The 13,533-nt window shown below is 41.5% G+C and overlaps 1 protein-coding gene across 1 annotated transcript in view; it reads left to right on the top strand.

The window, feature by feature from the left end:
* The window catches only part of hspg2 (heparan sulfate proteoglycan 2), a 100,592-nt gene that overhangs the window by 35,148 nt on the left and 51,911 nt on the right, over positions 1-13,533 (top strand). The window contains exons 4-5 of the mRNA XM_072367350.1: positions 3,819-3,878; positions 13,268-13,377. Of these exons, the coding sequence (XP_072223451.1) occupies positions 3,819-3,878; positions 13,268-13,377 (170 nt within the window). The remainder of the gene's footprint in view (positions 1-3,818; positions 3,879-13,267; positions 13,378-13,533) is intronic.

The raw sequence follows: 13,533 nt of genomic DNA, 5'->3' as shown, positions 1-13,533 counted from the left end.
AACCATCTTTTGTCTGTTGCTGCTCTTTGACTCCTGTAATCATGGTGGACAATCTCTTTCAACAACGAGAATGTTTTCTCCCATGTCCTCCTAACCCTTCATCTTGACCTCCACGCCCAGGGCCCCAAAGAGACAAATCCAGTTTATCTCATCTCTGAGAGCTTTTACTTGTTCCACAGGCTCCAGTAAAGCATTCCTAGTGCACTAAGCACATTAGTCATTAGCCACTTTGTTTGGAAACTAAAGACACAAGGATTACCATGCCCTCTTTCCAGTAAATCGAGATGGTGAATGGCGAGGACTACTGGGATTGCTCTCTTCCCAGTGCTTATTTTGGATGAAAAATTTGAAAATTAATTTCTGAAGAAACAAATGCTGTAGTTTGTCCTCTGGAGAATAATCACTGTGGACAAGTTTAGTTTTCAACTGTCAAATGTCCCTTAAAACATTTTAACTGATGTTATCAGTATATATGAAACCAGCCTCAGAGGTTGTTATGGTTGTTATTCTGGTAATAATCACGCTTTGGTTTTCAAGGTTTTTGCTTTGCTGAGAAAAAGCCACACTTCCTGCCAACGGACATTGTAAATGTAATACCTCAGTTATATCTCAGTTTTTGGCCCGTTGCTGAAACTTCCTAAGCAGCTTCTCAGATAGTTTTATCTACTTTTGGGTGACAGACAACGATCATGTGAGGTGTCCTTTCCCTTGCCTGAACTTTCATGGGCCGTGAACTTTTAATCTCACCAACAAATGTCTTTTGCCATTTTTGATTTGCATTCAGAAGATGTGAATAAGAAAATAGAAAATAGTAAAAATCATGAATCTTGTGCATTAAGGGAAATGAAATCAGGTTTGCGAATCATATCTGACGAGGCAAAGATTAAAATGAGCAGCTATTTCCATGACATCCTAGATCTTTGCAGAGATTGCAGTAATTCCTGAACTTTCTTCTTTTAATCTTGCGGATGTCCTTCGCAGTTGTTTTTTTTCCCTCTTTGAAGTATGTTTCCTGTCAGGACAACTACTTCCTCTACTGAATAACAACCATTTGCTACATAGCCTATACTGCCACCCTGTGGCAACACAACACAACCAGTTTATTCACTTTAAACAAGGTAAAGGAAAATGATCTGATTTGCACACTTTTTTGTGACTCATGAATAAATAGAAACCCAGCTTATCAGGTGACTTAAGCATAATCAGAACCTGAGCTTCACCAAATGTTGAAATGGTTATATGATACAATGAAAAATAGATTGAATGCCAATTTTTAAGCAAATTAAGTGTATTTAGGATGTGGGTAATAACAGAAAATTTATGGTGTGTCAGGCTGTTGATCAATGTTGAGGAGCTTGACTCACACACTGTTTACTCCACTCCACTACACCCTCAGCTGGTTTTACTTCTGATTGCATCAATTACCAGTGGGTGGTTGCTGACAAAGTGCAGTCTAAGTTTGGATTCTCCGTTATCTCCAGAACAGAGCAGATGTTGCAGCGCAAGTATACAATATATCAGGGTAATATAGTCTCTGTTGTCAGTTTGTCCGGGGCAGTGGGCAGGCAGCAGGCCACCCACTCTGTTCAGATGACATTTGCATGGGCAGTGGATTATGTGTTTCTTGGTGGCAGTTCCTCTGTCTGAGTCAGATACAGAGAGCCTCTTGAGCACTTCCACAAGAGGGACGAATGGTGGCAGCTGCAGTTATTTTGGTGAGGTCTTTGTTGGTGCACTGCCAGGGCCCTGCAAGGTGGTCACACTCTGAAGTGAGAAACTTGCTTCACATAGAAATCAGATGGCTTAATCCCATCTGCAGACAAGGCAGTCAGTGCTGAAGGATACTTTGTTTTTCTGAACTGCTTGCATCATGCTGCTCATGCTGTAGTTTATTCAGGCAGGTCCTGAAAGACTGCTGCTGAATGGTCTAAGTCACTAACTTGAGTCCTATTACATCGCCTAGCTCCATGATTCTCCTTTCTTGTACGTGAACAAATGAGTAGCCTGGGAGGGCTGCCCTGTAAGGTTTCATTTAATGGCCATGTGCGACTGTCTTCTTCTGCTCTGCCCTTGCAAGAATGGGTTTGTAACTTCCATGTTTGTGTATTTTGGTGAAACCTCATAATAATCTATTCTGCAACATAAGATGATTACCTGAAAATAATGCTCAAAAAATTAGAAAAAGGAAAAAAAAAACTAAATTAAACATTGTGGTTACTAGCTTGGCATTGAGTTTTCCTGCAGTTTTCCCAGATCTGAGCTTATTTGGATAAAGCTCCGCAGTTGATCAGTGGCTTCCTGGTTGAGCGCCTAATAATCTTTTTCTTCTGCTAAGTTAAAAATTCAGTCTGTGACTTTATGTCCTTGTTGATATTGTGTTTAACTGTTTAGTTTCAATCAGCACATAAAAGAGTGGTGAGCATTATTAAAAACTGCTCTCTGGCTCTAACTTCCTCTCTGATTCTAGCCACCACCACATATCAGCGGGCTTTGAAGTGGAGAAGCTTAATTAGCTGTAATTAATTTGGCCCATGATTGTTGAATGAGACCTCATTTCAGTTAAGGAGGGAATATTTTCTGTCATCTATATCCTGGATGGGCCTTATAGATTTAAATTTGTTTTGTCTTTTGGACTGCATTTAATTCCATTACTCCATGTGCCTGTTCTTCACTTGACTGTAGCACCAGAGAAGCAGATACAGTTCATTTAAAAGTGAGTCCTGACACAAACTTTGTGCATGCGGTTGTAAAACAGCCGGATCCAACACATTTTTGAAGATGACTGAGCTGTTGTTTACTACCTGGACCCAAAAGTCTAGATTGGAGCAGAGAGATCTTGTCTAATCATTACAGTTCTAATCCATATCATTTTTCAAATTTTTAAAACTGAATCACTTTACAAGACTGAATATGATGGACTGTGACCATATCCCTGGAAATCCTATAAATATGATGTAATCACAATCTTTGTGCAGCTGTTCTGCTCCTAAAACCCCATCTGTGTTTCAGAACAACCAAAAGCCCTTTTCACTTGACATTTCAATGCACGCCCCATAGTGTGAGTGCATCCAAAGTTGTGGGAGAACAAATGAGTCACCACTAAACAGAACATGGTCATTGTTGCTAGTGCCAACATAGAGGGCATAACTTATGGTAAAAACAGTTTTAATGGTGCTCAGTTCTTCCATTTGAAATGGAAAACAGGAAGTCACTCCTCCCTGGTTCGCCGGATTTTGGTGTCAGACAGTAAAGATGTGAAGAGCATTGTGTTGTTTGTTTTGTAGAATAACATTTGCACAGTTGGACTGAGTAAGAAGCATTTCCAAAGCGATGGTCTCTGACCTTCACACTGACTTCCTTTTTGTTTCCACACACACACAGCCAACATGTGACACAAGCTTGAAGCATCCACTGTCTCATTAATCATCTTGGTCCATAGCATGTGAATGATGATGATTAGTGGGACTGTTAATGACTATTTTATTTTCCAGTCTTGTTATTAGTTTTGCTGTTATGTTATTTCACACACAGTTTTTAATGATTTTCTTTTTCTGTTAATATAACTTTTGCAAATTCTTTTTCTGATTGTCTCTTTCCATTTTCTCTCTTTGTATCCAATCATTTCCTCACTAACCTTCCTGAAACATTAACCCCTCTGCATCTGCCTGACAAACTCGATCTTCATCTCCGGTCCTTGTATTGCTTTTCTTGTTTGATCCTTGACCTCTGGCTCCTGTCTGTGCCCTGTCCACCTCTGTGTCATGTCTCACCCCTCTGTTGCTTGCTCTCCGCCCCTTACCTCTCATTGCTTGCCGTAGTGCACTGGCTGGACTCTTCATATCTGGGGAACATACAGAGCCCACCCGAGCCAGAGTACAGTAAGTCCTAAAGCACTTGTTTCTCTTTCTTGTCTTTGGCTCACACTCTGTCACCTGCTCCACTCAGTTACGCACACTCATTTCCAAACACACTATCAAATAACATTTATGGGGAGACATCTCGGACTAGTAGTGTTTAATCCAGCAACTATTTTTTTTCAAGTGTCTTCCAGGCCTTTTCCTAGTGATTTGTAATGCCGGTGGAAAATGATGGGGTTGTTCCATCGAGTAACAAAGCTCAGTTTGCTCTTGAGACAACACTTCTATCTCCACTTAATTCATAATTCAGTTTTATTTATATAGTGCCAAATTACAACAAATGTCATCAAATGTCATACTTGCGGCTATAGGAGAGCTGACGGAGGGATTTCTACACAGGCACTCTTTCAGATGAGGCCGCCCAGCAATCTAGGCCTATAGCAGCTTAACTATGGGATGTTTCAGGATCACCTGAGCCACCCCTAATCATAAGCTTTATCAAAAAGGAAAGTTTTAAGCCTAGTCTCAAAGGTGGAAAGGGTGTCTGCTTCCTGGACATTTACTGGCAGCTTATTCCACAAGGGCCTGATAACTGAAGGCTCTACCTCCCATTCTACTTTTAGAGCGAAGTGCTCTGTTTGGAAAATATCTAACAATGAGATCTTTAAAGGGGAACTCCAATATTTTTAAACCTAGACTTATTTCTGGCATGAAATATGTTTATCTACTCACCGAGAACAGTTTGGCGAAAGTCGGCGTCCTTCGGAAGCTATTTAGATAACTTGCGATCCATATAACGGTGTGAACGGGGTTTAGACGATGCAGCCTCTAAATAAGGCATTATCTGTCTTTATTTCACCAATACTTGAAGACGAATGAATGAACAAACCCGTACTATTGCTCTGTTAGCACATAGCTACTGTTATGTGGCTACTTGCAGCTATAGGAAAGCTAATGAAGGGATTTCTACACAGACACTCTACTGGGACTACTTCCTAAATAAACTACTTCCTAAAATAAATGTGCTCCTCCTTTCAGTCAGAAAAGTGCTTTTAATAATATCATGTTCATGAAGGTGGCTCATCCAAATGTAACAAACCAGCTTCAACTCAGTACTTGAAAGAATTACCTTTCTATGCATAATAAGGCTGTGGGAGAGCAGAAAGGGGCAAGTTTAATAGTGAAGCCACAATTCATTCTCAGAAGTTCTCCCACAAGCCACTGACATGGAAACAAAGGTTTTAGGTTTTTTTGGATGATCACCAGAACGAGGGTTAAGTAGTGAGGGTCCTTTATATAGGAGTTAAGATGAGAAGAAGGCAGATGAAAATGAATCTATTATATTCAGAGAGAAAAATAATAGATTTAGATGAAAGAAAGAGGGAAAACCTATGTTAGGTTTCCACCTAAGTTTTTAAAGATTTTTTGATGGTGGTATGTGGTTTGGAACTTGCTCTTATAGATTCTGGCTCTCCTTTGGTCCCTCTTTAAATGACTTGACCGGTGCTGGGCCCAAACCGTGTTCGCTGCCTTGGGGGTTGAAGGTCAAACCCAATGAGGCTGGGCTTTAAAGGCCAGACTTAGCTTGCTGCTCAATCAAGTCTTTGTCTTCTGCGTAGGCCTCCATGTGTTCAGAGGGGGCCCATTGCACAAAGCTGCTACAGTTCTACTCAACAGCTTTAACATCTAAATAAGTTTGTCAATGAAAAGTGTGGAATGCTATTTTTCCAGAAGTTCCCCCCACCTCCACTCATCATGTCTGAATTCCGACAGTTTCATCACCTTTGATGGTGGGGAGGCTCAGCAAGGGGATTTCCCTCCACTGGATACAGAGTGACGCACAGAAGAATAGATATTAGAGTAAAAGAGCTGCTCGTTAGCAGCAGGGCACAACACAGCACTCTAATCAAAGGATCTCAGGCGGCATCAGCTCCACTCACCAGTCTGTAGTCTGTAAGCTCAGAAAGAATTGGAGCAACGAGACCCTGTTGACTGAGCAACAAGTACCCGCGCAAGTGATTCGATTATATGCGGGTCAAATAAGGCACGTTGATGAGTAACTTTGATGTTGCCTGTCTTCTGGGACCACATTCAGGCCTTACATTTATTCCTACAATCTTACAGTAACAGCCTGTAAAGAAAGCATTCAGGCAGAATTTCAGTCTGTGCTAAAGCCTGCAGTTCTGTTGATACATGTTCACCTCACTGTGTTTTCATAGGCAGCGCTCAGTTTACTTTGTCATAAATGAGGCCTTTCCTCACCAGGAATGGGATGTCTTATGGAGCCAATTTTGTGCGCAAGGAAAATGGGGCTTAGTGTTGAGAGAGAGGACAGCTCTTTAACACAGTGACCACACAGCCTGACTGTGAGACACATAATATTTTAATAGAGAAGCTACTAGGAGGCATGATATGCAGTTATTTCTGAAATATTCAGTCAGTGACACATCAAAATTAAATGGAGGGTTTTGTTATGCTGTTCATTAATATGTAGAGCTTTCCAGGGCCTTAATGTGATTGAAAAAGTTGACTCAAAAGCTGTTTCTTAGATAAGTGTGGGTCATTTTCTCAAAATTTCTATATCAGTTAGGCAAATGAGATTTTAAGAGAAGTATTTGTATTTGGACACTGTCAAAAGAGCTCAATGCAAGTAATAAGGCCTTATTAGGCTGCAACATCAAAACAAACCAGTAGCAGAAGGATTAGATTAAGCCATTTGTTACTTTCTGACAAAAAAACGAGCACCATGATGAGCTCAACAAAAGAAGATGCACATGATGGATGTTGCAGGAACCCCTCTATTGCTAAATCCTATTTATCCCCTTTATCTAGTCAGGTGAAGAGCACTTTCCAGCAAGTAGACATGTCTTAAAGACCACTGAACACACAACTGAAGACAGCGCACCAAGGAGGAGAGACAGGCAATTGTTGCTGCCCATCAATCTGGGAAGACCATTTTACAAACTATTTGGAGTCCATTCTTTTACTGTATGAAGTTACATCTGAACAAAACACTGGATAGTGTAATGGTATGATTTCCATCTTTCACGTGGGAGACCTGGGTTCAAATCCCCTGCATGAAAGGTACTTCTTCCAGTCGGGGTCCTCAGGCAAGACCCCCTTACCCTATCTGCTGCTAGCATGCCGTTGAACAAGACTTCTCGAACAATGTCCTCTAGAAAGACGAGGCTTTGGCTACTTCTCTGTATACCAATGTATTCTAGAGTCAAATGTGAGGTTATCTGTCTGATGGCTAAAACTTGGTTGAACCTGGGTCAAGCAACAGATCAATGATCCCAAACACAGCAGCAAATCTACAAAAGAATGGCTGATCAAGAAAAGAATCAAGGTGCTGCAATGAATCAGTCAAATATTAGACCACAACTGAAATACTGTGGCATACCCGAAGTAAATTGAAAGTTGTTCTACTGTCACAGAGTAATATGAGCTTGAATACAGGGAAAGAGATGGATTTTTATGTCTGCCTAAGTTTACTTCCCAGATATGTGTCTTAAAAGTGACTTTAACATAGGGCTGCGGACTGAAAAACACAATGGAACTACAGCCTGAATTTTTACCTACCGTATTTTCTGCACCATAAGGCGCACCTAAAAGCCTTAAATTTTCACAAAAAACGGCCGTGCGCCATATAATCCGGTGCGCTTTATGTGTGCACTGGATTCCAAAATCTGTCACGGACACCGCCATTTTGAATTTACCGCAGGGAGCGCCGAGCATTCATCGGGACATTAGTCCCCCTCCGCATCATTCACTGCTTTCCCTTCGCGCCGCTCACCGCCACATTCACTTTTGCCGCTCCTCTTCGCTCTCATACATCGTACATCTCGCTTTGCATTTGGTGTGAATCCAGGGTTAGGCGGATCCCAGCCATTCACTCTGAATGGGGCGAAGATTGTATCGAGCTCGTACTTAGCGATTGAATCGTGTCATCATTAATGCTTTTACTCATGTCCCAGTGAGTGCCCGTTCTTCAGTCTGAGATGGGTGATGCAGACCAATGTGCAGTTTATAAGTTTATAAGTGTAAAAACGACCAACAATGTTGTCCTTGACCATCGGATCATTTCCCGCTGACACAGGGATGTAATACATACACTACGTGTGCTGGCAGCGATAAACCAATCAGAGAACATTAGGTAATATGTACACCTTATAATCAGGTGCGCCTTATGTCTGGGTTAAGTACAGAAATGGACCCCATAATTGAGGGTGTGCTTTATAATCAGGTGAGCCTTATAATGCGCAAAATACGGTAGTTCCACTTCAAATTTGACTGTAATACAACAAAAAATGAGTGTTTTGTACAGGTTTTTCTACAGATAGGACCAAGTGTGCCCTTTGGAGAGCCTTGAGAAAAAAGGCTGCCATTCCTGAACGCTTCAACATACAGTCATGATCCTGGGCTCTAATGAAAGGTTACACCTGGGACAGTCTTATCCCACATCCAGATCCTCTGTCAGCACATCTTGTCTATTACCAGACCTTTGTGCATACAATAAAAGAAAAAAATAGTATGGTCTAAATGCAATTAGTTTATATACATAAATCCATCCATCCATCCATAATCTGCAGCTTTTTCGGGTCGCGGGGGCAGCAGCTTGAGCAGAGAAACCCAGACGTTTGTGTCCCCGGCCACTTCCTCCAGCTCTTCCGGGGGCACCCCAAGGCGTTCCCAGGCCAGCCTAGAGACATAGTCTCTCCAATGTGTCCTGGGTCTCCTCCCAGTGGGACGTGCCCGGAACACCTCACTTGGGAGGCGTCCAGGAGGCATCCTAACCAGATGCCACAGTGGCTCTACTCCGAGCCCCTCCCGGATGACCGAGCTTCTCACCCTATCTCTAAGAGAGCCCAGACACCCTGCGGAGGAAACCCATTTTTGGCCGCTTGTATTTGCGATCTCATTCTTTCGGTCACTACCCACAGCTTGTGACCATAGGTGAGGGTAGGAATGTAGATTGACCAGTTAATCCAGAGCTTCTCCTTTTGGCTCAGCTCCTTCTTCACAACGACGGGTCGGTGCAGAGCCCGCAACACTGCGGACGCCACACCGATCCGCCCGTCAATCTCCCGTTCCATTCATCCCTCACTCGTGAACAAGAACCCGAGATACTTGAACTCCCCCACATGGGGAAGGATCTCATTCCTGACCTGGAGAGGGCATTCCACCCATTTCCGGCTGAGGAAATATATATACATAAAAAAGGACAGCAAACAAGACTGAACACTATTCACAATTTGTATTGACGTTATTTGTTGTTGGAAACGTGCCAATCATTGCAGTAATCTCTGCCTGGCACAAAGCATAGGGGCACATCACATGTGGCACACAGACACATCAAAATAATTGACAGAAATTCACAGAAGTCTTGGTCTGGCAGTGTCTGCATATCAAGTTCCCAGCTGTGCTGTGTCCTGATATATGCACAGGTTTGTGATGACTGGCAAGAAATGACCCAGGCTCAACTGAGGTGGTCGACCCCGTCTCTGCCAACTCTAAGGTCTCCCTGAATGCCTTCTGGTGCAAAGGAACTTCACCTGTTTCTGCCATGTTCTTTGTGCAAGATGCATTCAAAAAAGCAATGTCCATGAAGTAGTAGAAGAAAGTCTACTTCTGTGTTTTCTGCAAGACCTTGTTGTATCTTTTCAGGCCATCTGATTGGTCAACTCCACCCATGTACCTAAAAGGACAGTTGGAAAAACGAAACAAAAAATCATATCAAAATATGTCCATCACACAGATCATTACATTTCAAAAGGCAGAAAATACCCCCTCCCCCGACGTTCTATTATGTAAAACAATATTTTATAATACAAGAAAGACTGAGCTGTGAATATAATAATTAACACTACTTTTTGCTATTTTTGATGTTTGCTTTATTGATGAGAATGCTACTGAGTCTATATTTTCCTACGGGAACAATAAACTGTCTGTCTGTCTGTCGTATAATAATATTATTACTTGAAATAACAATATAATATAAATAATAGTTACTTGTCATGAGTAACGTTTCCCTCTTCAGACGATATGCTTCTTCCAGTCATTATCACTGTCCCCCTCTGACGTCAGAAGCATCACTGTCCCGTCATAAACAAACCTCCAAGGTTTCCTCCTTACTGTATTTTGTTTTTTATGTCCATTTAGCCATGTTGTAGAAAAATCAACAAATAAACTGCACAACGATGCGTAATTTGCAACTCAAGAAGCTAGATTACTTCTCTATGACTCTTTTCACGCAGTACATTTGCCATAAATGGAAGAAGAACACACCCCTCAAGCAGCATATTGTTGTTTTCAGAATTTCATTAGCTATTCAATGCATCACTCAAAGGTAAAATCCACTGCAACTGGTTCGAGCCTCGCATATAAGAATAGGTGCAGATACTTTTGACCTAACAGTGAGTAATTGACTATTGTGCCCCAGCTAACAGGGTAAACCGTCATCTAAGTCAGATGTCAATCAAAAGTTTAAAGATCAGAGCTGTTCCAGTATCATGGTGTGGCTAATACAGGCATGCTAACTGAAGTTATGATCAAGAATATGCAGAAAAATATACATCTGACAGAATTTTTAAGAAGTTTATCACTGCAGACTATGTGTCTTTGTGGCCATAAGACTTGTTGTAGACTAACTATTTTACTGGAGTACATTTACTGGACCCTTGCCAACGTAACAGGACCATTTTTGTTGGAGTTGTATCTGTTCTTAGAATACTGTGAGGCTTTACAGGTGACTTTGACATTTTATTGTATTTGCAACTGGTTTGACATAAGTGCTGACTGTGTCCACAGTTCTGATTGTATCCTGGATTGGACATCATTCAAATCGCAAGACCCTTAGCTTTCCAATGGTATACAACACATTTAGGTACATATAAAGTGGGGCTGAGGAAAACCCCAGATTTGTCCTGAAGTATGCAACGTCCCGCCGGCGGGACGTAAGAACGTTAAGGGGTTAAGAAAGCTGTGCGTGTAACAAATACCCACAAACCTCAGTGAACTGAAGAAACTTTGTTAAGAAGAATGGGCTAAAATTTCTCCAATGATGTCAGAGACTGATTTTGTATGAGTGTCTCAGTGAATGGGTGAATGTGGCATGTGGTGTGAAGGCACTTGTGTGGTCAGCCCAACTAATAGAAAGGCACTATACAAGTACAGTCCATTTACATCTTACAGAAAACAGTTACTTCAAGTCTTTGCTGCCAAAGGTGGTTTTACAAGCTGTTGGATCATGGGATGTACATTAGTTTTTCCTACACTGCTCACTGCTTTGGTACTTTTGCTTAGATTTTCTTGAAGAAACGACTCTTAGGTAAGTATGTTGTTGTTCATCTGAGATTGTATTTACCTCATTTTAAACCTTTGCATTTGGAGAGGGTGTACTTTATTTTTCACATTGCTGTACGTATTTAGGGGAAGGAAAAGAGGAGGGACACCACTGACGTCCTGACACTGTGTGTGCAGATTCATTTTGCTCATATTTGGCCATGAATGTTTGCAACAAGAGGCACAGCAGATGCCTACCTAGAACAAAACCCTTTGCCTCTGGCATTTCAAGTTGCATCTACTGCAAGAAACAGTGCAGATACTGACTTCCTCCCTGAATCCACAGTCTGCATTCAGAGGCTTGCAGGCCAGTCCCGACAATAAACTGGCAGCCATGTGAGGATGGGGCACCCTGCAGGCCTGGGCTATTTTAAATTTCATGGACTTGGCTTCTGAGATTGGAATTACAGTAGTACAGCTGACATTTTTACTTATAATGAATTACACATAAAGTGAATCAATATGTTTTATGCAGGGGGTCTATTAGTGCATCTATATGTGGAGTGGAAAGCGATAATTGGCTGATGATGGAAAACTCATTATGTTCAACGCAAGTTTGGAAGCAGTTAATCCTTTAAACTCACAAGTTCATGAACTGAAATGAAACTGATATGAAAGAGTCTAGTGGAAGGCACAATGTTGGTACCACAAATTGATTTGTGAACTTTCTGTGGATTTGATTTTAAAGTAGTAATAAATAAATAAATACATTTCTGACTGCTTGCTTTCCAGTGCATTTAAATAAGTCACATCATAGCACATCATATGTTCTCGTTTTTGTAACTTAGTACTAAAGGAAAATACATTTCTATTTCAAAAAGAAACAAAGCCTGTTTTTTTCACTACATTTTATCAGTGTGATTGAAGGGGAGTGTCAGCTGCATTGTAACAGCTTTCTCAGTTCAGATACTTGCTCAAGGACACTGTAGATATAAAACCAACCAGCTGCTTACAATATTCTGAATCACTTTAGGTAAACAAATGAAAAACTGACTTCACCTGCCACTCCCAGCTGGTTGAAATAAAAGCAACTGTACGACTACGGAGTCATACCCACTAACACAGAGTAATTTATATAATCCCTGCTACATTCCCCTCCAATAGTCTCCCACCCTCTGCCTCATGTGTATTTGACTTGGTACATATGGGGAGAATGTTGAGGCCCCCTTTCAGTCATTCACAGAGGATTTTCTTCTTCTTCCTCAGCCGCCGCCTCACAGCGTTGATGCTGACTCAAACTCCTCCTCACCCTGCAACTCTCACGTTCAGTCACCAGATCTGGTGCGAATGTGCAGTCCTACTGTACTAACACTAAGTTGATTTATATAATTTTAGAAAATAGGAAATTTAAGCAGAAAATTGAAGTGCACGGCACTTGAAATGTACAGAGTTGTGAAACCAACCAATTGCCACCAGCTAAAATATTATCAGTTGTTTTGGTTTTTGACATAATTTGTCAACTGGAAAAGGCTCAAACTAATAATGAACTATCATAGTGGAGACCTACTTTGATCAATCGATTCTGCCCCTCATGCTTCTATAGGTGGGACAGTACTCCAGTTTAAATAGCAGAGTCGAGCTATCACCGTAACTGTTTGAGTAAATGTTCAGACTATTTTCAGTATGATGGATATCTGTCTCCAAATGCACAAACAACACAGTCATACGTAGAAAGACATGCTTTGACACTGCAGTTTGAAGGTTATGTCTGAGCACTATTTGAAGACCGAGTGCGCCTGTTAAAGGACGTCTCTTGTTAGGGTCTGCATGTGGGGCGCAGAGCTGCTTTACACCCAACCACAATTGAGATATAGAAAGAGATGCCATCATTTGTATGGGACTCCCATTTAGTCTCACAGTCAAGCTTCTCATTTTTTGCTCTCTGAAACATCAAATTAAAGGGAAATGAATGCCGAACAGTGTCGTATCACATGACAGACTGAGTAAATGTAATATGGCTTATGATATTGAAACCTAACAACTGCACATCACAAATGGCAAGCCTGCGGTCATCTGCTATTGTGTGGTTTAGCTGACAGCTCCTCCTCCCTTTTTTCTGTTTCTAGTTTATTACAGAGCCCTCGTCAACTTCACCAACTCCGTGGTCTATAGCCCTCAGCTCGAGGACATCTTCTCCGCAGAATTTAAGGAGATTTCTGAGGCAGTGATGGATACGGTATGTTTTGTCTCACTGCTGAATAGTAGTCAGACTGTTGCTACCTTAAAAGGTTCATGCATGTTATTTATGACCATGCTGATTTAAGGATGTGTGACTGTGTTTGAAAATAATGCGCAGGCATGTTTATTTCAGTGTAACTGAGTTTAGTGTGTG

The sequence above is a fragment of the Leuresthes tenuis genome, unplaced genomic scaffold, assembly GCF_036924035.1.
Source record: "Leuresthes tenuis unplaced genomic scaffold, fLeuTen1.0.hap1 SCAF_16, whole genome shotgun sequence".
Lineage (NCBI taxonomy): Eukaryota > Metazoa > Chordata > Actinopteri > Atheriniformes > Atherinopsidae > Leuresthes > Leuresthes tenuis.
The sequence above is the reverse complement of the archived record's forward strand: the minus strand, read 5'-3'. Positions and strand labels throughout refer to the sequence as shown.